The 21,664-nt window shown below is 37.1% G+C and overlaps 1 protein-coding gene across 1 annotated transcript; it reads left to right on the top strand.

The window, feature by feature from the left end:
• The first annotated feature begins 549 nt into the window (after positions 1-549).
• Positions 550-15,047, top strand: LOC104215126 (myosin-9-like). The gene is given in 38 exon segments (XM_009764873.2): positions 550-702; positions 1,456-1,599; positions 1,700-1,845; positions 1,928-2,084; positions 2,275-2,333; positions 2,436-2,595; positions 2,702-2,851; positions 2,934-3,070; positions 3,157-3,303; positions 3,393-3,494; positions 3,579-3,636; positions 3,721-3,822; positions 4,730-4,767; positions 5,082-5,208; positions 5,322-5,504; positions 5,638-5,769; positions 5,900-6,009; positions 6,147-6,207; positions 6,874-7,051; positions 7,156-7,361; positions 7,506-7,625; positions 8,184-8,282; positions 8,578-8,799; positions 8,925-9,064; positions 9,767-9,881; positions 9,957-9,986; positions 10,073-10,324; positions 10,426-10,581; positions 10,659-10,865; positions 10,971-11,117; positions 11,807-11,877; positions 11,974-12,073; positions 12,150-12,206; positions 13,070-13,126; positions 13,213-13,293; positions 13,600-13,682; positions 13,795-14,135; positions 14,703-15,047. Coding segments are annotated over 37 exon segments (4,611 nt in total). The 3' UTR covers positions 13,919-14,135; positions 14,703-15,047.
• Positions 15,048-21,664: the final 6,617 nt, after the last annotated feature.

Below are 21,664 nucleotides of genomic sequence, written 5' to 3'. Positions count from 1 at the left end.
TGAGTTCGTTGAGTTGTATTTCCTTCTGTATAAGTCTGCACATCCGAAAAGCAATAATGGGTTGGGATTAGTTGAGGGTGGGGGAGCAAAAAATCAGGGAGAAGCTCTTCTCCTTGTTCATTTACTTTAGTCTTCAGATATGTAGTCATCAACGAACTTCAGATACGGCAGTAGTTTCTTTTCTTATCTTTTTCGTCTTGGGAAAAAGATATACAGGCGTAGTTATCCAGCAAACTAATTATAAGCTGAACCTAATGAGAGCATATTTTCATGATGTTACAATCTCACAGTAGTATGGGTATAGTGACTGATCAACAGGAAAATATGTGGTTTTATCTTTAACGGGATCCTCCAACACGTGAAGGAACCCTTTTTTCCCACTGAAATGCTGTTCTGAAATTTTTAGCATCAACAAACACTTATTCTTTATAATGGAGCATGTGTTCCTATTCTTTTAGCCTCTATCGCTTGATAAGTAAATAACTATATTCTTTCTGTGATGTTTTAAACAAAAGATTAAAAAAAAAAAGAATTTCTGCTTTTGGTCTGATGGAAAGGTAAAACTGTATGCAGAGCACTCCAGTAAATATCATTGTAGGTTCTCATGTATGGATTGAGGATCAATCAGTTGCTTGGATTGATGGACAAGTGTCACAGATTAATGGACAGGATGTTCAGGTCCAGACATCTGATGGGAGGACGGTATGTCTTAGCTCCTGTACAGGGAACAGTATCTTATTCTTGCAGTTTCAGTTTACTTATTTGTCTTCCCATGGCAATTTCAATGTGTATTTCGGAATCGATTTAAGGAGATATTTAACTGACAAGCTGATTTTCTGACCGCTAACTGATTAATCTCTCTTTATTGGCTTAGACGAATCTCGAGTGGGAAATCCATTGTCAAAACTGCAAATGAATGTATTCTGGATTATGAACTTCATAGTGTTATTCAAATACTTGCCAGTGCACAGGATCTTATTCACGAGTATCTCGGCATTGTTTGTTTTAGAATTTAAGCATGATCTTGATTAGTAGTACAACTTTGCATAGTTTGTGAGTTTAAGAGTGTATGTCGTTTCCACATTAGCTTAGAAGTTATATTATAGTTCCATGACAAGGGGAGTGCGAGGAGTATTGACATATATTTGAACTGTCTTTGCACTATATCCTTTCTTTCCACTTATTCTGGGGGAGTATTTGAACCAATATTTTGACATGCAGCAGTCTCAGCATCTGATAACCTTCTAGTGAAAGGCAGAAACATCATTGGTCTGATTTACGTCAATTTACTCTTTTTCTTTTTTCTTTTTTTGTTTAAGAATGTCTTAATAAAAGGCAGTCTGGTTTCCTCTTAATTTGTGTTGACACAAATTTCAATGCAAGAAACACACCTCTAAATTGGCAACGTCTTGGCTCGTAACAGTTTACATATATTTCACTTTTCAATTCATCTAGGTTACAGCAAATTTATCAAAAATATATCCCAAAGATGAAGATGCTCCTGCTGGCGGAGTCGATGACATGACCAAGTTATCTTATTTGCATGAGCCTGGCGTCTTGCAGAATTTGGCTGCAAGATATCAACTCAATGAAATCTATGTAAGTTTATGGTCCATATTCTGTAGATTGGTGAGAATGAATTGCTGCATCTAAGGGTGGTTCAATCATAATCTTGTATAATAATGTGACTTTATGACAGACTTATACTGGAAGTATTCTCATCGCCATCAATCCATTCCAAAGGCTGCCCCATCTATACGATCGCCACATGATGGAACAATACAAGGGAGCCCCGCTTGGCGAACTAAGTCCTCATGTCTTTGCTATTGCTGATGCCGCTTACAGGTACTCATGTGTTCAACTTCCATTCCACAAGATTTACCCTCAGAAAGTATACAATCATAACTGAGATATCAAAATGAATCAGGCAAATGATCAATGAAGGTAAAAGCAATTCTATATTGGTCAGTGGTGAAAGTGGGGCTGGTAAGACTGAAACTACTAAAATGCTTATGCAATACCTTGCTTATTTGGGTGGCCGTAAAGGCACTGAAGGGCGAACTGTCGAGCAGCAAGTTCTAGAGGTAAGCTGTATGATCTTGATGAGTTTAGCTTATTTTAAACTCTTTACTCCTTAAACTTAGGTAGGTAAGCTAATGGCACACTTCGCTTTTTAGGCTTAAGTCTTCAAGCTTAAGGGTTGTCTGTCGTTTTCTTAGAAGCCTTCTTTACTGGTTTTCTCATTCTTTTAGCTTTTTGTTGTTTTATCTCCAGTCAAATCCAGTACTTGAAGCATTTGGCAATGCCAAAACAGTTAGAAATAACAATTCAAGGTGAGATACTGTTCTGCTCATGCTTCCAATCAAGAAGTGACTCATTTAGTTGCTTTGGCATATGTTTTTTCTTCTGAATGCTCATTACATATGTTGTTGCAGTCGTTTTGGTAAATTTGTGGAGATTCAGTTTGACAAAAGTGGAAGAATATCTGGTGCAGCTATTAGAACTTACCTCCTTGAAAGATCTCGTGTTTGCCAAGTTTCAGATCCTGAACGCAACTATCATTGTTTCTACCTTCTATGTGCAGCACCCCAGGAGGTAAATCAGATTTCATAGCTTCTCTCTTTGTTAATATCTTTCATCTCTTGGTGTAAATTTATTTGATAGTCATGATGTCCTTTTGACAGTTTTCCTATCTTAACAGGAGGTTGAAAAGTATAAGTTGGGGAATCCTAAATCATTTCACTATCTTAATCAATCGAATTGCTACGAACTAGTTGGTGTAAGTGATGCTCAAGATTATCTTGCAACAAGGAGGGCCATGGATATTGTTGGCATTAGTGAGAAAGAGCAGGTAATGTCGTTGTTCATTTAGTTTGTGCTGCAAATTTTTATTTTTGATTCAGAGTCTAAGTTATTCCTTGTTTCTTTTTCAGGAAGCAATTTTTAGAGTAGTGGCTTCTGTTCTTCATCTTGGTAATATTAACTTTTCAAAGGGCCAAGAAATTGACTCATCAGTTTTAAAAGATGACAAATCTAAGTTCCATCTTCAGACTGTTGCTGAGCTTCTGGCGTATGTTCTTGGGCTTCAAATTTTACTTCTCTCTATTAATTTATTCTTTGTCAAGAATGTTTGATGTGATTTAATTCTTCTATCAGGTGTGATCTTAATGATTTGGAAGATGCGCTATTGAAACGTGTAATGGTCACACCTGAAGAAGTTATAAAGAGAAGTCTTGATCCTAATGGTGCAGCAGTTAGTAGAGATGGGCTTGCTAAAACGATATATTCTCGCTTATTTGACTGGTATGATTCTATCATCTGGACCAGATTGTTAAATGTGGTTTCTTACTGATTATTTGACACTAAGGTGCATCGTTTTCTACTGTTTATAGGTTGGTGGACAAAATAAATAACTCGATTGGTCAAGATCCGAACTCAAAATCTCTAATTGGTGTTCTTGACATTTATGGTTTTGAAAGTTTTAAACTTAATAGGTATGCATCAAATCGTTCTTGGACAGACAGGAAAATTGTTAAATGTTGTGTTTTCTCATTGACTCATTAACTTTTGTGTCCCAGTTTTGAACAATTCTGCATTAATTTCACAAATGAGAAGCTGCAGCAACATTTTAACCAGGTATTTCTAGTTGAAATTTTAGAGCATTTTCTGTCCATTTCATCTAAGCCAAAACTGAACTAGAGTGAAAAATTTGCATTTCAGCACGTGTTCAAGATGGAGCAGGAGGAATACACTAAAGAAGAGATTGATTGGAGCTACATAGAATTTGTGGACAATCAAGATGTTCTGGATCTTATTGAAAAGGTTTCCTCATTTAGTTAGCAGAAGAAGCTTTCCTTCATATGTACATGTATTTCTGTTTCTCTGAGTTCTACTTGTCATTTGTCTACAACACTAAAAGCAACTGGGAAAGGAGACTTGTGTAGTGAGAGTTGGTCAGAATTTTCTTTGATCCTGACTTTCTAATACTCCCTTCGTTTCAATTATGGGGCGAGGTTTGACTGGATAGGGAGTCTAAGAAAGAAAGAAAGACTTTTGGAACTTGTAGTTTTAAACATGCCATGAGGTTTTTGTGGCCATAAAAGCATGTCAGTAACGATACAATCGGAAGATTAAAGTTAAATTGTTTCCAAATATAGAAAGGTAGCGTTCTTTTTGGAATGGTCTAATAAGGAAATAGTGCCATATAAAATGGAATAGAGGTAGTACTAATTTGCATGCTTGTGCCTTGCACATAAATTTGGTGGTATAATAGGAAATCGTTAGAAATTGTTCAAGTGATGCAACTCGACTACTTAAAAGAGAGTTTTTAATTATTTCATTTTTACTTATTGACACCGTTAGATCTTTTAGTTCCTTTGTCATGGTATTTCCTTTAAGGTAATGAGTTTTTGATTCATTTACTTGTATCACTACATTATCTTTAGTTTGCCGGTGGACTTCTTTATTTGGTTTATGTGTAATAGAACCTGTTTCGTTAGAGGAAACCAATACTATTAGGTTCCAATTAGATCCAAGTATGGTATTAGAAATTATAAAGTTAGCGGTGCAATGAAAGAAAAGAATAACTCCCATAAATTCACCATGCCTTTCTCAGCATTCACTGATTCTTTTGGTTCATCACTTTCCACTTAAAGCAGCCTACCGGTTTTTTTGTACTACACCATCTTGAAGTGGCATTTTGTAAATTGATTTATAATGCTTTTTTCAGAAACCTGGAGGTATCATCGCTCTTCTTGATGAAGCCTGGTAAGATGTATAACACTTCATCTTTATCTATGCAGAGGAGGAGCCAGATTTTTAACTTTAAAGGTTCTGGATTTTAGAACGACGATTTCAAGTACTAATAATTGGGTTCTAAATTTAATATTCGTACATATTTAATAACTATTTTAACACAAATACACTGTTTGAACAAAAGTTACTAGGTTCGACCGAACCCGTACTCGAACTTCTAGCTCCGCCCCTGTATATATGAGTGTCATACTGCTATATGCGTTGCTCCCCTGCATTTAATGTTTGAATGATTGAATTGACATTCTCTTTGAAATGGACTCTTCCAGTATGTTCCCCAAGTCAACTCATGAAACATTCTCTCAGAAGCTTTATCAGACATTCAAGTCCCACAAACGATTTGTCAAACCAAAACTGTCCCGCACTGATTTTACCATTGCTCATTATGCTGGAGAGGTAAATTATATTCATTTGAACTAGATGCTGTCAAATGTTCTTGTGTTGGATATAGGGCATTACTAACAGTAAAGGTTTTGGTGTCGTAAGAGTTTCGCTTACTTTCTGTTCAGGTTCAATACCAGTCTGATCAATTTTTGGATAAGAACAAAGACTATGTTGTTCCTGAGCATCAAGATTTGTTGAGTGCTTCCAAATGCTCATTTGTAGCTGGCCTCTTCCCTCCTGTTGCTGAGGAGGCAACTAAATCATCAGCCAAATCGTCGAAGTTCTCATCCATCGGTTCCCGTTTTAAGGTAATTACTGACTTATTTACCTTTGATGGATTTTGGTGAACTGAGAATATTTTTCATCATGGCATAACAGAATTGCCGAACCCTTACTGCTTTAAGTAGGTGAAAACCTGATATTCTGATTAAACTGGTGCAGTTACAACTTACATCTTTGATGGAAACTCTGAATTCTACGGAACCTCATTATATCAGATGTGTGAAGCCCAACAATCAATTGAAACCTGCAATTTTTGAGAATGTTAACATTTTGCAGCAACTGCGTTGTGGTGTGAGTAAAACTTTTGACATTTTTGGATGAAGAATTTCCTTTTGTACTCTTGAACTATACGGTGGGATTATACTGGGTATGTTGTTGTCATTTACCCTTGAACTATACACTTATATTTTGTTGTTCTCAGGGTGTTCTAGAAGCAATTAGAATTAGCTGTGCTGGTTACCCTACCCGTAAGACATTCTTTGAGTTTCTAAACCGATTTGGTCTTCTTGCTCCAGAGGTCTTGGAAGGACAGTAAGTACTGATTTTGAATTCCTACACCAAAACAACTTTTTTTTTTCAAAAATATAAAAGAAAACTTTAATTTACGGTGTCTTGACTTCTTGATGGCGAAGTGACATGCTATCTTGATTTGACCTGCTTGTGAGCAGTGCCGATGAAAAAGTTGCATGCACAAAGATTCTGGAAAAGATGGGGCTCGCTGGTTCTCAGGTTATATGACAGTTTTCTTGCTTTTCTACAAAGCTCATTTTTTAGTTCTTTGACGTCACAATCGATAGCGTTTTTGTTATTCAGTTATGTGTATATATCTCTTTCTCGTCTAGCACTCTCTGTAGTTTTAGACTTTAAGTAGAAAATCAATGTAGTAGAACCCTCTTCAACTTGTTGATATGGCTCATCTAACATATCTTTTATACCTAATTTGCAAGGTATAATCTCAGGTTGACCATTCTACATTGAATTACATTGTTCTCATTTTCAAGCAAGGAGCTAGGTTTTCCATTGCCGTCTTTTTTCACCAAAAGAAAAGAAAATCATGTTTTTAATTTGAGAAGTCATTCATATCACACATATATCTAAACCATGGTTAATTTGTCTGTTATCTGCAACACTTTTATATCCATTTTGTTTACGGACAGCTGGAGTGTAGGCTGGCACTGCTTACCATATCATTTTGTATGCTAAGGGTTAAGACTATTACTATCCACTATTCGCATGGTTAAAATTGGTTCGTTTGTTTGGGATAGTTCTCCACAATATTGTCATGTACAGTTTACATGCAGCATTCTTAAGGTTGATGCTCTTTTATTCAATGTAACATGAATTCCGAAATTTATGAATCCACTTTTTCTCAGAGAGGTCGGATTGATTTTGCAGATCGGAAAAACGAAAGTTTTTCTCAGAGCTGGTCAGATGGCTGAGCTGGATTCACACAGAGCACAGAAACTAGCCACTGCAGCTAAGACAATCCAAAGGAAAATTAGAACTCATATCGCTCGGAAATACTTTCTTGCTTTGCAGAAGGCTGCAATTTGCTTACAATCCTCATGCCGAGGTTTGTCTTTCATTATCTCTTGGCCCATGCTTTATAAGTGCAAAAATAAGTACCATGTAATTAGCTTACTGAGTTTTGTGTTCTCGCTTTATAATGTTCAACAGGGAGGCTTGCTTGCAAATTGTATGACAATATGAAAAGACAAGCTGCTTCTATCAGAATCCAGACAAAATTGCGCGGACACTTGGCCCGAAAGTCCTATACTAGACTCAAAATTAATGTCATTGCTCTTCAGACAGGAATTCGAGCGACAGCTGCACGAAAGGAATTCAGATATAAAAGACAAACTAAAGCAGCAATTATTATACAAGTTAGTTTACTTATGTTTTCTATTGATTCAGAAGGTTGATCATACTTTTTCTTCTCTGCTATTACAACAACAACATCGACAACAACTACGCCTCAGTCCCAAACAAGTTGGTGGTCTCTGCTATTAACTAGAAAAAGTTTGCAGGCACATTGGCATGGACACAGAGCCTTTTCATACTACAAGAAACTCATAATTGCATCAATTGTAACACAATGCAGATGGAGGGGAAGGGTTGCAAAGAAAGAGCTTCGGAAACTAAAGATGGTAGGTTTAGGGTTGTTGTCCCATTTTTTCTGTATTACAGTTTTCACTTTCCTTTGACTTGCTCTGAGATGACGCTCTTTGTCCTAACTAAAAATTTGCTAGCTAAGGCCTTTATTTAAGTGGTGGATAACAGAGGTGGGGCCAGGATTTTAACTTTATGAGTTCTGAGTTTTAAAATGACGACTTCAAGTGCTAATAACTGGGCTCTAAATTTAATATTTGTTCATATTTAATGAACTTTTTAACACAAATACACTGTTTGAGCAAAAGCTACTGCGTTTGGCCGAATCCGCATTCAGCTTCTAGCTCCGCCCCTGGTGGATAATTCACCTTTATTATTGTTATTTGCATAGCAAAAGACTAAAGCTATTCTGCAGTATGATGGATCACTTAATCGCTCCTCTGAACTTATAGTCCCCCTAATATTTTCTGCTAAGGAGTTGTCCTTCCACATATCAAGAAAAATGTATCAGAATTCTTGTTTTCTATTTGATAGAGTAAAATTCTATTTTGTGTCTATCACTGTGGATTGTTAATACACATTTCCATTACCTTCAGGCTGCAAGAGAAACAGGTGCACTAAAAGAAGCAAAGGATAAGCTTGAAAAACAGGTTGAAGAACTTACATGGCGTCTGCAGTTGGAGAAACGTCTAAGGGTAATACACTTGCATTACATCGCGTATTTCCTTTTCCTGCTTGATATGTAAACACAGTGGAGAATTAACCTGGATATCATCCGGGAACAAGATATTAATTGAAAGCTAAATATTTTTGCCGCTTTTTGGCTATGTCGCTCGAACTCTCCGAAAATGTCACCAGGTGCATTTTGGAGGATCCGGCACGGGTGTGGGAGCATTTTGGAGAGTCCGTGCAATATAGCTTTTTGGCTTGTGGATTATGATAAGTTTTCCATTTTTAGAAAGGGACACTATTTGATGCATTATTTCACAGACGGACTTGGAAGAAGCAAAGGGCCAGGAAATAGCAAAGTTGAAGAATTCCCTGGAAGAAGTGCAAAGCAAAGTGGATCAAACCAATGCACTGCTCGTCAAGGAACGTGAGACTGCTCAGAAAGCAATTGAAGAAGCCACCTCGATCGTGGAAGAGAAGCCGGTTCTTGTCGAGGATACAGAAAAGATTGACGCTTTAAATGCAGAAGTGGAAACTTTAAATGTAACGACACTGAACTCGTAAAGTTAACCCCATGTTCTCTCAACGTGACATTTCCCCCACCCTAGAACTAAGGAGAGACTGTATAGATATGAGTGTAAATTCATCTTTTTTCAACCTTTATATAGGTATTATTGCAATCGGAAAAGCAACGTGCTGATGATTCTGAGAGGAAATGTGCTGAAGCTCAAGAATCAAGTGAAGAAAAGCACAAGAAGTTGGAAGAAACTGAAAAAAAAGTTCAACAACTTCAGGAATCAGTGAGCAGGTAACTACTAGAATAAATTGATAAGTTGTTTTATTCCTTATATACTGTAAGAATAGAGATTACCAACCTTTGAGACATTAAAATAACTAAAATATAGTAAGGTCACAACCCAGCAGGGAGACCGTGACCGACGCTAAGTAATGCGGGGTCATGACAAGTAACGGATTTCCTTTTTAAGAATCTACTTTTCGAGTGGAAATATCCTTCTGTTTGTTCTTCTACTTGATCTAAAGCTCAGATTCAAAGTCGAGACTAGTATCTGTGAAGAAGATTACCAAGTTTTTCTTTCCACCTCTTTCATGTGAGGGAAAGTGCTTTATACAATATATATAAATAAACATGTTCCCTCTCTCAGTTTAGGCTTTTAGATGAGACCGTTCACACAATAGGTTTCTTTGTTATATGTGTACATACACCATTATAAATTTGTCCTGTGACTTGAAGGTTAATTGCTCAAGTTGTGCTCGGAAGTCAGTCAGTTAATGGTCCTCTTTCAGAGGCTAATGATTGTCATAGTCACCTCTGACTAATGTCGAGGAAAGGATAGCTCTTGATCTAAACCTGCTTTGAGCACTTGTTTGGAATATTAGACCAAATATTGTCTATCAGTGATATCCTTGTACAACAAAATGTACATCTCGGAGAACCTTGGACATTTTCAGGATTTAGTTGATGAATTTTTTTTTTCCTTCTTACCAATAGGCTTGAAGAAAAGCTCACCAACTTAGAGTCGGAAAATAAAGTACTTCGCCAACAGGCTCTGACAATGGCACAGAATAATAAATTGCTGTCTGGACGATCAAGATCGAGTATTCAGGTAATCCTGCAAACCTTGACTCATATTGGATGTTAAATCTATAACTTACTTTTCCCTGTTCTATGATATTGGCAGAGGACCGAGAGCACAAGAAGTAGTAACGTAGTAAGTCAAAGGCTTGCATATTAATTGTCCTTTTAGTATATTGCTGTCCTCTTTTATTGGTTGACTAACAATTGAAATTTGTAAAGGATCTGCATAGCACTTCATTTTCAAGGGAAAGTTCCGAGGTCGAGGGAAGACCACAGAAATCACTTAATGATAAACAACAGGAGTATCAGGACTTGCTCATCCGGTGTATTGCACAGCACCTTGGCTTCTCTAAGGGCAGACCTGTTGCGGCCTGCATTATTTACAAGTGCCTTAGGCAGTGGCGATCGTTCGAAGTTGAGCGAACCAGTATCTTTGACAGGGTAATACAAACCATTGGCCAAGCTATTGAGGTCAGTGTTAATATAGTTAATACATTGTAATAGTGAAAGATGCAGATAAATAAAATAAAGGTCTATTTTTCACTTAAAAAACTAGTTTTTCTATATTGTAGACTCAGGACAACAATGATATGTTAGCCTATTGGCTATCCAATGCATCTACTTTGTTGCTTCTGCTGCAACGTACGTTGAAAGCTGGTGGTGCTGCTGGGATGACCCCACAGCACAGGCGATCGTCATCAGCCTCTTTATTTGGGAGAATGACACAGGTGAAAATAGTTCCATTTTTTACATTGATATTTATCATTTATGTATAACACTTTTTGCTGATAAAAGAATTTTTTAGAGCTTTCGTGGAACCCCTCAAGGTGTCAATCTTTCTCTCATTGATGGTGATTCGGCTGGTGGAGCGGATAGCTTGCGCCAAGTTGAAGCCAAATATCCTGCTTTGTTGTTTAAACAGCAGCTAACAGCATATGTGGAAAAGATTTATGGAATGATCCGTGATAATCTTAAGAAAGAGATTTCTCCACTGCTGGGGTTGTGCATTCAGGTTCAAAGATATTACCGTAGATTTATCTAAATATTTTAATTTAGTAGAGAACATCAGATGCTTGGTGTACTGAAAACTTTTTACATGCTCCACTGTATGGTTTAGGCACCAAGAATATCCAGAGCAGGTTTACTTAAAGGGTCAACAGCACGTACACTTGCAAATGCTGCTGCTCAGGAAATTTTGATCGCTCACTGGCAAGGAATTGTCAAGAGCCTTGCTAACTTTTTGAACATATTGAAAGTCAATCATGTAAGAGCCACAGAAACATATTGCTGGTTCTATAACAGTGAGATTAATGGCATCTTATCTCTGCCCATTTGAATATTGGACTTCAGTGAACAGTAGAACAGGACGAGAAAATTGGAACCAAAAGTAGCTATAACGATAGGACTGAAGTGGTTTCGCAGGCAACTTTTGAGATTTATAGTTTTTACTTTGTTATGGATGAATACTCAATGAGCTCTGATCTAGCATCAATAGTTAATATCCTTGAGATTCTCGCTCCATAGTTCTTGTTGATTGAACTAAAACTATGCAAAATCCTAAGCTCCACTATCCTTTGCAATCCAACCTAGGTGATTTCGCGAAGCAATGGTGTTGGATAGCTCTCATCATTTCCTTCACAAAGTGACTAATATGATATAGGATTTGAGATGCATTCCAGAACTTGATAAGAAGTTACTTTCATGTAATTTAAGTAATATATTCTTGATGAAGGAAGGATGACCGTACTCTTCTGAAACTTGTGACCGTCTGTTAAGTATATGATGCATTGTGGCAGAACATTCTCTATCATAAATTAAGTCATACATATATGAAAGAAGAAATATATTGGTTACCTCAAGATACGACTTTTAGACGTGGGGTAGATTCTGTCTTGTGGACAAGTACCTACTGGCTTTTTCTTAATTAGGGTTATTTTATTTCTGGTATTTCAGGTGCCTCCATTTCTTGTACGCAAAGTATTTACTCAAGTCTTTTCTTTCATCAATGTCCAATTATTTAACAGGTCTGTTGTCAAGGGGCATCTCATAATATTTTTTAACTTCACGATTCAACTATAAACTAAACCTTATATTTCTTTATTTGTGCCTCCTTCCTGTAGCCTTCTGCTGAGAAGAGAATGCTGTTCATTTAGCAATGGTGAGTATGTGAAAACTGGCTTGGCAGAACTGGAACACTGGTGCTACAAAGCAACTGATGAGGTATCTTGGTCTCTTGCCACTTGTTAAACATTATTCCCCCACTCTTTTTTCTCACTGATGAAAGGAACTTGTTCAGTATGCAGGACTAGCTTGGGAGGAGCTCAAACATATAAGACAGGCAATTGGATTTTTGGTAATGCATCTTCTTATCTGGATTAAAGAGAAAACTGAATGTATAAACTGAAAGATAGCAAAGGCAAAGGACATCGTCCTCTAGTGCATATTTTTAGTGCATATTTTTCGATAAACTACAATAGCAAGATTTTGCCTAGTAATATAAGATAGAAGAAAATTAGTGGTACTGTTTGAGAAAAACATTTGTCCCCCATCGGTTGTGGAAGGGTTTGCAAAGGAGTTTATAATGTCCTAGGTCGCTCCACCCATTGCCTTAAGGTTTTGGGTCCGTTCTCTCTTCATCTATCGCTTTTGGGCTTCTCTCTCAACTCAGCCCATATTCTCTCTCTCTCTCTCTCTCAATTCAACCCATCGAGCAATAAAATTTCTCCAGGTCCACTCATTAACATGTTGAGCCAACTATATCTCCCTCTACTCTAGACCACTCATGTTGGACCTCCTATCTCTCTACTTCTAAAAAAGAGAGATAAAAAGCATTTGCAGAAAAAAAACATCAGCCCACGTGTACACCATAGAACCAGATTACACATGCGGGTGGGTGTTAAAGCAATACATTTGCCCCTCATTGTTTGAGTAAAGGTTTCCAAAGGAACTTATAATGTCCTGGGTTAGTGTACCCATTGTCTTAAGGTTTTGGTTGGATTCTCAGATTCTTTTACAATTACAAATTTATGTCCGTGCCCTGTACTAACAGAAATCTCTTTTCATACTTATTCCTATGCAATATGATCATGATTGAAGATATGTGTCACAAAATTTGAGTGAACAAACCTAAAAACTGTAGTTCCAAAGAATTGGAATGGGCCTTGTCCATATTTCATCAGCAGAAATCCTTGATTGTGCTCCTTTTGACTATGCCAGGTCATACACCAGAAGCCAAAGAAGACATTGGATGAAATAAGTCACGATCTCTGTCCTGTAAGTACTGGACAACTACATATTCCGAAGAGCTACCTCTTGATCCCATACGTTATCATTTTCATTAAGTTGTGAATCATGAACAGGTGCTTAGCATTCAACAACTTTACAGAATCAGCACAATGTATTGGGATGACAAATATGGCACACATAGCCTTTCGCCAGATGTAAGCCATAACTTATGTCCAGCAAATATTCTAGATGTTATTTTGGTACCAGATAGTCTATAATTTTGATGTTCCTTTGCGTCATGTAGTGCATATTGATTTTATGGCCATTCTCAATTTAGATACAACAATTTTTCTATAGTATGTCCTCAATCCCTGCTTCACTAAAGTATGAATTCATTATTTGTTGCTGGGATTGGCTTATGCAGCTTTGAACATTGTCTCCTCCATCTTTAATTGTCAACATCTTCTTACGTTGTCCTCTGCTAGCAATTATATGAATAGAATTTAACAATTATTTGACAGGTTATATCCAATATGCGTGTATTAATGACTGAAGACTCTAATAATGCAGTCAGCAATTCTTTTTTGCTTGATGATGATTCAAGGTTAGTTATAAGATTCTATTATCCTAAACTTTTGCCTCTTCCTTTCTGTGCACCACGTCCTGAGAATGAAATTTTCACTGATTGCTGATCACACTTGTTGATCATGGTGCAGCATACCGTTCTCAATTGATGACCTCTCTAAATCAATGGATCAGATTGATATTGCAGACATCGAACCACCCCCACTTATTCGAGAAAATTCAGGCTTCAGTTTCTTATTGCCACGTGCAGACTAATCGCCCTCAATAAGAATTCAGTCCTAGGAACTTGTAGCCCACATCTTTGATTTGTGTGAGCTATGGAGACGCGTATGGATGCGTTGATCAGGTCATACAATGTTCAAACAATGCAGAATAAACATCTCATGGATATATCTCGTATTGAAAATGAACCTTGATTCACATTTGCTTTGTGTGGAATTGAGTCTTTCGAACACAGTGGATAGCGGAGTAGGTCGGTTCCTATGTTGCCTTCAGATATATTCTATTCAAAGAAAATAGTCTGAAATCATTAACACGACAGTATCAGGGCTTTGACATAGCTGATTCACTCTCTCCATATAAGCTTATAGTAAAACTCCATATCAACTGTACTGCTTAAACTAATATGTCTGTTTGTTTAAGATTCTTCTTGATTCTATTTGATATTTTTAGCTTGCTCCCAGTACCTAAACTGCATCTTCAGAAATAAGCCTTATCTTTCACTCTACATTTCACTTTTGAATCTAAACATTTCAACATGAGCAGATCGTTGTGGACCATTTTAGGTCATTGAACAGGATGCAACTCTCTCGCACATCTTAGCTGCAATAGCTCGAATTATCTTGATTTTGGTTATACGAGTATCTCAGTTTAGTCGTCTAGCTTCTTCTTTTTGTTCTTAACGATTAAATTTGTTCTGCTAATGCCTGTTTTCTTTGTAACTACAGTATCTTTTCTATTTTTTCCCTTTTCTCTAAAGAAGAGCTTTCTATTTGGTGCATGACTTATTTTTGTTTGTGGACTTTTAACTCTTTTTCAGGTTGTAATTGAACAGCTAGTAAACTACACAGAGCAGACGCGCCAATAATCATGTCCAACCATTGAAGTGTACTATGAGAGGGCAGTGGAGAACTATACATACAGCTGAATTTTTTTTATTTTTTTTTTTGAAAAATATATATTAATTCCAAATTTGTATTCCCCGCTACAAAGTAAGGGTGGATGCAGTGATACTCTATAGAGATACTCTATACTCACTGATTTAAAATCTTGGATTCGTCTCTGTGTACGACCCTTGTTGTTTTTGTAAATTTGAGAGGACAACTTTTGGGAATTTCCCACACAAATCCATTAAGTGAAGATCCAAAGAAAAGAGGAACAAGAAAGCAAGTTGTTTAGATTATTGATGATTTCATTATATAACATTAGCTCCTTATTCCTTAAGTTTTCACATATTTCTATGTCAATAGTTGTTTATCTGAGAGTGTTATTATTTCATTAATGGAGGTAACTTAGTGTCAAATATTTAGTTCTCTCTAAAATAGTTGCTATATTTTTATTCTTCCTTTTTCTTCTTTTCGTTGAACAACAAATTATGACATACATAAAATTTTAAGTTATAAATTTGATTAGGAGTGGCAGGAATATATGTTCGGCATCTGATACTCAGAAATTGTTGACCCGACTAATTTGAATCCACACCGGATAAGTTCACTAAGGAGAGTAAATTGTTGCCCATCAAGACAGTCTCATTTTTCATGACTTGAACTCTAAACCTTTGGTTATTTTGGTTGTTGGGGTGGGGGGGTGGGGGGGGTTTCTCAATAATTCTACATACCCCTTGATGGTCAAATATTGATGTGTAACATCCCATATTTTAAAATTTAGGTATATCGCCATCTAAATGAAGTGCATTGTATTTTATCAAGGTTGACTAAATACATGGGAGATCTCCTTATGTTTTCTATCATTATCTATGATATTGAGAGCTGCATCTTTCTAGGCTAAATCTAGGCCAGAACGTTTGTTTTCCTTCCTAGACTATATAGTATACACAAAAGAAAGCGTATGACAAGGTCCCTACAGAGGTCCTATGGAGATGCTTGGAGTCAAAAGAGGGTGGCGGTCGCTTATATTAAGGTGATAAATGACATGTATGATGGAGCTAAAATTCGAGTTAGGATAGTGGGAGGCGACTCAGAGCATTTTTCGATTGTTATGAGGTTACACCAAGGGTCGGCGCTCAGCCCGTTCCTATTTGCCCTAGTGATGGATGCACTGACATACCGTATCCAAGGGGAGGTACCATGGTGTATGTTATTTGCTAACGATATCGTTCTGATTGATGAGACACGAGCCGGTATCAACGAGAGGATGGAGGTTTGGAGACAGACCCTCGAATATAAGAGTTTCAAGTTGATCAGGACTAAGACGAAATATCTAGAGTGCAAGTTCAGTGTCGAGCCAATGGAAGCAGGAGTGGACGTGAGGCTTAAATCACAGGTCATTCCCAAGAGGGGCATTTTCAAGTACCTTGGGTGGTGATACAAGGGATGGCGAGATCGATGAGGATGTCACACACCTTATAGGGGTGGTGTGGATGAAGTGGAGTTTAGCATATGGAGTCCTGTGTGACAAGAAAGTATCGTCGATACTCAAAGGTAAGTTATATAGAGCGGTGGTTAGACCGACTATCTTGTATGGGGTCGAGTGTTGGCCAATTAAGGACTCACATATCCAGAAGATGAAAGTAGCGGAAATGAGGATGTTGAGGTGGATGTGCGGGCACACTACGATGGATAAGATTAGGAATGAAGATATTCGGGAGAAGGTGGTGTTATGTGTTTGCTATAATTTTCTTACCATATCTGGTTTTCCTATCTGTTGAAGGAAAGGCCAACATGTTTACCTTTATTGGGTTTTCATTCTTGTAGAAGGAAATTATAAGTCTCTCATATTTGGCTAGTCCTTTTTCGTGTAGGAAAAGGTTTGAACTTCTATAAATTGAAGCTTCATCCTTCTCATTCAACATCATCCACAATGTAGCCATATGGGGTTTGAGATTCGTGTTTAGGCGGAGAACTTTACGGGACAGGTGTTGGTGTGTCACTTGTGTTTGCCTCTTCGTGAGGTTGTTCTCTTGATATTTTGTACTCTCTTTTTATTATAGTGGATTGCTCATCTCCATTGTGGATGTAGGTCAGTTGACCGAACCACGTTACATGTTTGTGTATCTTTTGGTATATTTCTCTTTTGTTGTCTGATTTATCATTGATCAAGGTTTGCTTTGCTAGTTTCCGCATGACACCTAATTTTTTCGGTCCTAACAAGTGGTATCAGAGCGAGGTTGAAGACATGTTCATCTTGGCGGGTTCAGTTCTAGCCGTAATATATTTGACAATAATCGTAATTTTGTCTGAGAAATTTTACCGGTGTGCTACGCACGTTGAGACAAAGTTCGTGGTGGAGATTTGGAGATGCAACCTATTGATGGCTATGTGAAAGTGGATCAAGTTTATTTTGTCAGAAAATTCAGACCAAGGAGGAGAATTGTTACGTGTTTGCCATAATTTTCTTACCATGTTTGGTTTTCCTATTTGTTGAAGGAAAGGGCAATATGTTTACCTTAATTGGGTTTTCCTTCTTGTAAAAGGAAATTACAAATCTCACATATTTGGCTAGTCCTTTTTCTTGTAGGAAAGTGTATGGAGTTCTATAAATTGAAGATACATCCTTCTCATTCAACATTATCCATATTGTAGTCGTATGGGGTTTGAGAGTCGTGTTTAAGGGGAGAACTTTACGGGACTAGTGTTAGTGTGTCACTTGTGTTTGCCTCTTCATGAGGTTATTCTCTCAATATTTTATACTCTCTTTTTATATAGTGGATTGCTTATTTCCGCCGTGGGCGTAGGTCAGTTGACCGAACCATGTTAAATATTTGTGTCTCTTTTGGTAGATTTTTCTTTTGTTATCTGATTTATCGTCATTGAGGGTTTGCTTTACTAGCATGACACCTGATTTTTTCTGGTCCTAACAAGTGGTATCAGGGCGAGGTTCAAAACAGGTTCATCTTGACAGGTTTAGTTCTAGCCGCAACTTATTTGATGATAATCATGATTTTTATCTGAGAAATTTTACCATTGAGACATACTTTGTGTGGAGATTTAGAGATGCGACCTGTTGAAGATTTTGTGAAGAAGGTGGATCAAGTTTATTTTGTTAGAAAATTCAGGCCAAGGGGGAGAATTGTATGTGTTTGCCATGATTTTCTTACCATATTTGGTTTTCCTATCTATTGAAGGAAAAGGCAATATGTTTACCTTTATTGAGTTTTTCTTCTTGTAGAAGGAAATTATAAATCTCCTATATTTGGCTAATCCTTTTTCTTGTAGGAAAATATTTGCACTTCTATAAATTGAAGATCCATCATTCTCATTCAACAGCATTCACAATGTAGCCATATGGGGTTTGAGAGTCGTGTTTAGGGGGAGAACTTTATGGGACAAGTGTTAGTGTGTCACTTGTGTTTGCCTCTTCGTGAGGTTGTTCTCTCAATATTTTGTACTCTCTTTTTATATAGTGGATTGCTCATTTCCGCCGTGGACGTAGGTCAGTTGACGGAACCACGTTAAATATTTGTGTCTCTTTTGGTAGATTTATCTTTTGTTGTCTGATTTATCGTCGTTGAGGGTTTGCTTTACTAGCTTCCGTATGACACCTGATTTTTTTCGGTCCTAACAAGTGGTATCAGAGCGTCGTTCAAGACAGGTTCATCTTGGCAGGTTTAGTTCTAGCCAGAACCTATTTGACGATAATTATGATTTTTATCTGAAAAAATGACCGTTGAGACAAACTTTGTATAGAGATTTAGAGATGCAATCTGTTGAAGGTTATGTGAAGAAGGTGGATCAAGTTTATTTTGTAAGAAAATTCAGGCCAAGGGGGAGAATTGTTATGTGTTTACCATAATTTTCTTATCATATTTAGTTTTCCTATCTGTTGAAGGAAAGGGCAACATGTTTACCTTTATTGGGTTTTCTTTCTTGTAGAAGGAAATTATAAATCTCCTATATTTGGCTAGTCCTTTTTCTTGTAGAAAAAGGTTTACACTTCTATAAATTGAAGATCCATCCTTCTCATTCAGCAATATCCACAATGTAGCCATACGGAGTTTGAGAGTCGTGTTTAGGGGAAAACTTTATGGGACAAGTGTTAGTGTGTCACTTGTGTTTGCCTCTTCGTAAGGTTGTTCTCTCAATATTTTGTACTCTTTTTTTATTATAGTGGATTGCTCATCTCCGTTGTGGATGTAGGTCAGTTGGCCGAACCACGTTTCATGTTTGTGTCTCCTTTGGTATATTTCTCTTTTCTTGTCTGATTTATCGTTGATCAAGGTTTGCTTTGCTAGTTTCCGCATGACACCTGATTTTTTCGGTCCTAACAGGTGGTATCAGAGCGAGGTTCAAGACAGGTTCATCTTGGCAGGTTTAGTTCTAGCCACAACCTATTTGACGATAATCATGATTTTTATCTGAGAAATTTCACCATTGAGACAAACTTTTTGTGGAGATTTAGAGGTGCGACCTGTTGAAGGTTATGTGAAGAGGAGGATCAAGTTTATTTTGTTAGAAAATTCAGGATAAAGGGGAGAATTGTTTTATGTTTGCCATAATTTTCTTACCATATTTGGTTTTCCTATCTGTTGAAGGAAAGGGCAACATGTTTACCTTTATTGGGTTTTCCTTCTTGTAGAAGGAAATTATAAATCTCACATATTTGGCTAGTCCTTTTTATTGTAGGAAAATATTTGCACTTCTATAAATTGATGATCCATCCTTCTCATTCAGCAGTATCCACAATGTAGCCATATGAGGTTTGAGAGTCGTGTTTAGGAGGAGAACTTTACGGGACAAGTGTTGGTGTGTCACTTGTGTTTGCCTCTTCGTGAGGTTGTTCTCTCGATATTTGTACTTTTTTTTTATTATAGTGGATTACTCATCTCTGTTGTGGATGTAGGTCAGTTGGCCGAACCACGTTACATGTTTGTGTCTCCTTTGGTATATTTCTCTTTTCTTGTCTGATTTATCGTTGATCAAGGTTTGCTTTGCTAGTTTCCGTATGACACCTGATTTTTTCGGTCCTAACAGGTGGGTGTGACTCCATGGATGACAAGTTGCGGGAAGTAAGACTTAGATGGTTCAGGCATGTTCATAGGAGAAGCCAGATGCCCTGGTAAGGAAGTGTGAGCGATTGAGTTTGGTGGGTACGAGGAGAGGTAGAGGGCGACCCAAGAAGTACTGGGGAGAGGTGATCAGGCAGGACATGGCGTGGCTTCAGATTACCGAGAACATGGCCCTAGATAGGAAGTTGTGGAGGTCGAGCATTAAAGTTGTAGTTTAGGGGGTAGTTGTGCATATCTCTACGGCGCTCCAGAGTGAGGCTAGTCTGATAGGATTTAGTCTTAGACTGCTAGTGGTTAATGTTTAGTTCACACCACTCTTTCGTTTCTCTTAGTACCGGACTTTATCTACTGGTTATTATTTTGTTTTTCATCTATTTTCTGGTTCATATGATGTTGTTATGTTTTCTATGATATTTTATTGATGGTACTGATCTCTTTTCGTCGTCTTTTTGTCTTCTTGAGCCGATGGTCAATTGGAAACAACATCTCTATTATTTTTTTTATGACAATATGCATGAATGCATGAGTTATTCCTTTTTTTTTAAAAACAAAATTACTTACAGATTTCGTATATAGATGATAAGTTCATACTTTACTGATCGAACACGTAACCCGCAAACTATAATGTTAGTGTTAAGCTGTTAAGTGTTCAGCGTCAATTTATCTTGAGTTGCATGTTTAATTAACGAGATTTTTTCATTCCTATACACTATTTAAAACTTTATTACCCTAAATATTCATGTTTAGTAAATTACCCTACCTACACAAGTTTTATTTACAAAATATATTCGTTCCAGCATCAGATAGACATTGTAAAGCTCATCTCATGTTAAGTTTTCTTCTTCACTTCGACTCGGACCTTCCTTATTCATTTTCAGACTCTGTAATCAATTCAAATTATAAATGGGCTGATTATAGAACACTCCAAAGTTAAATCTTTACACATAAAAATAATTTCTTTATATAAAATTCATCGAGAGGTTGTGAGTTCGAGTCTCCCCAAGAGCAAGGTGAGAAGTTCTTGAAGGGAAGGATGTCAGGGGTCTATTTGGAAACAGTTTCTCTACCCTAGGGTAGGGGTAAGGTCTGCGTACACACTACCCTCCCCAGACCTCACTGAGTGGGATTATACTGGGTTGTTGTTGTTGTTGTTATATAAAATTCACGCTTCTTCTCCATGTTGATGCCAGAATTAATTCAAACTGCAAATGAGTCAACTGCCAAATACATAAAAATTAAATCTTTACCCATAACTTTAGTTATTTCCTTATATATTTGGTTTAGTGAATCTATTGCTAGAGATTCAAATTAACTGCAAATGGATCAGTGCGCAAAACACCTCAAATCAAATTTTTAGATATAGAAGTGATTTTCTTAAATCGAACTGGTTCCAAATTTTAAGGCCAAGAATCGATTCAGACAATAGCCCATTGCCAAATTATCTCAAAACCAAGTCTTCACTAATTCAAGTCGTTAATTTTGCTCTACGTCCAACAGGAATTACTTTTATTTATCTCTTTAGTCTTTTTATCCAACTATAAGGAAAAAGCGACAATTGTTGTTTGCAGTTTAATAATATTTTATTGTAACCCATAAGAAATGGCAAAATCATCGATAAGAAAACAGATATGGGAACTATGTTCATATAGAATCTCAATCTCAAAAGGAGTATATTGATTGCATTTTTCAGTTTCTTGCTTTTATCTAAGTTTTTGCCCAGTACTTCAACCACCATATCCATATGGGAAAGTCATGAAAAAGCAACGGAATGCTGCTTATGAATTAGCAATCTCACATAGAACAGTTACTCAAAATGA

The sequence above is a fragment of the Nicotiana sylvestris genome, chromosome 2, assembly GCF_000393655.2.
Source record: "Nicotiana sylvestris chromosome 2, ASM39365v2, whole genome shotgun sequence".
Classification (NCBI taxonomy): Eukaryota; Viridiplantae; Streptophyta; class Magnoliopsida; order Solanales; family Solanaceae; genus Nicotiana; species Nicotiana sylvestris.
The sequence above is the reverse complement of the archived record's forward strand: the minus strand, read 5'-3'. Positions and strand labels throughout refer to the sequence as shown.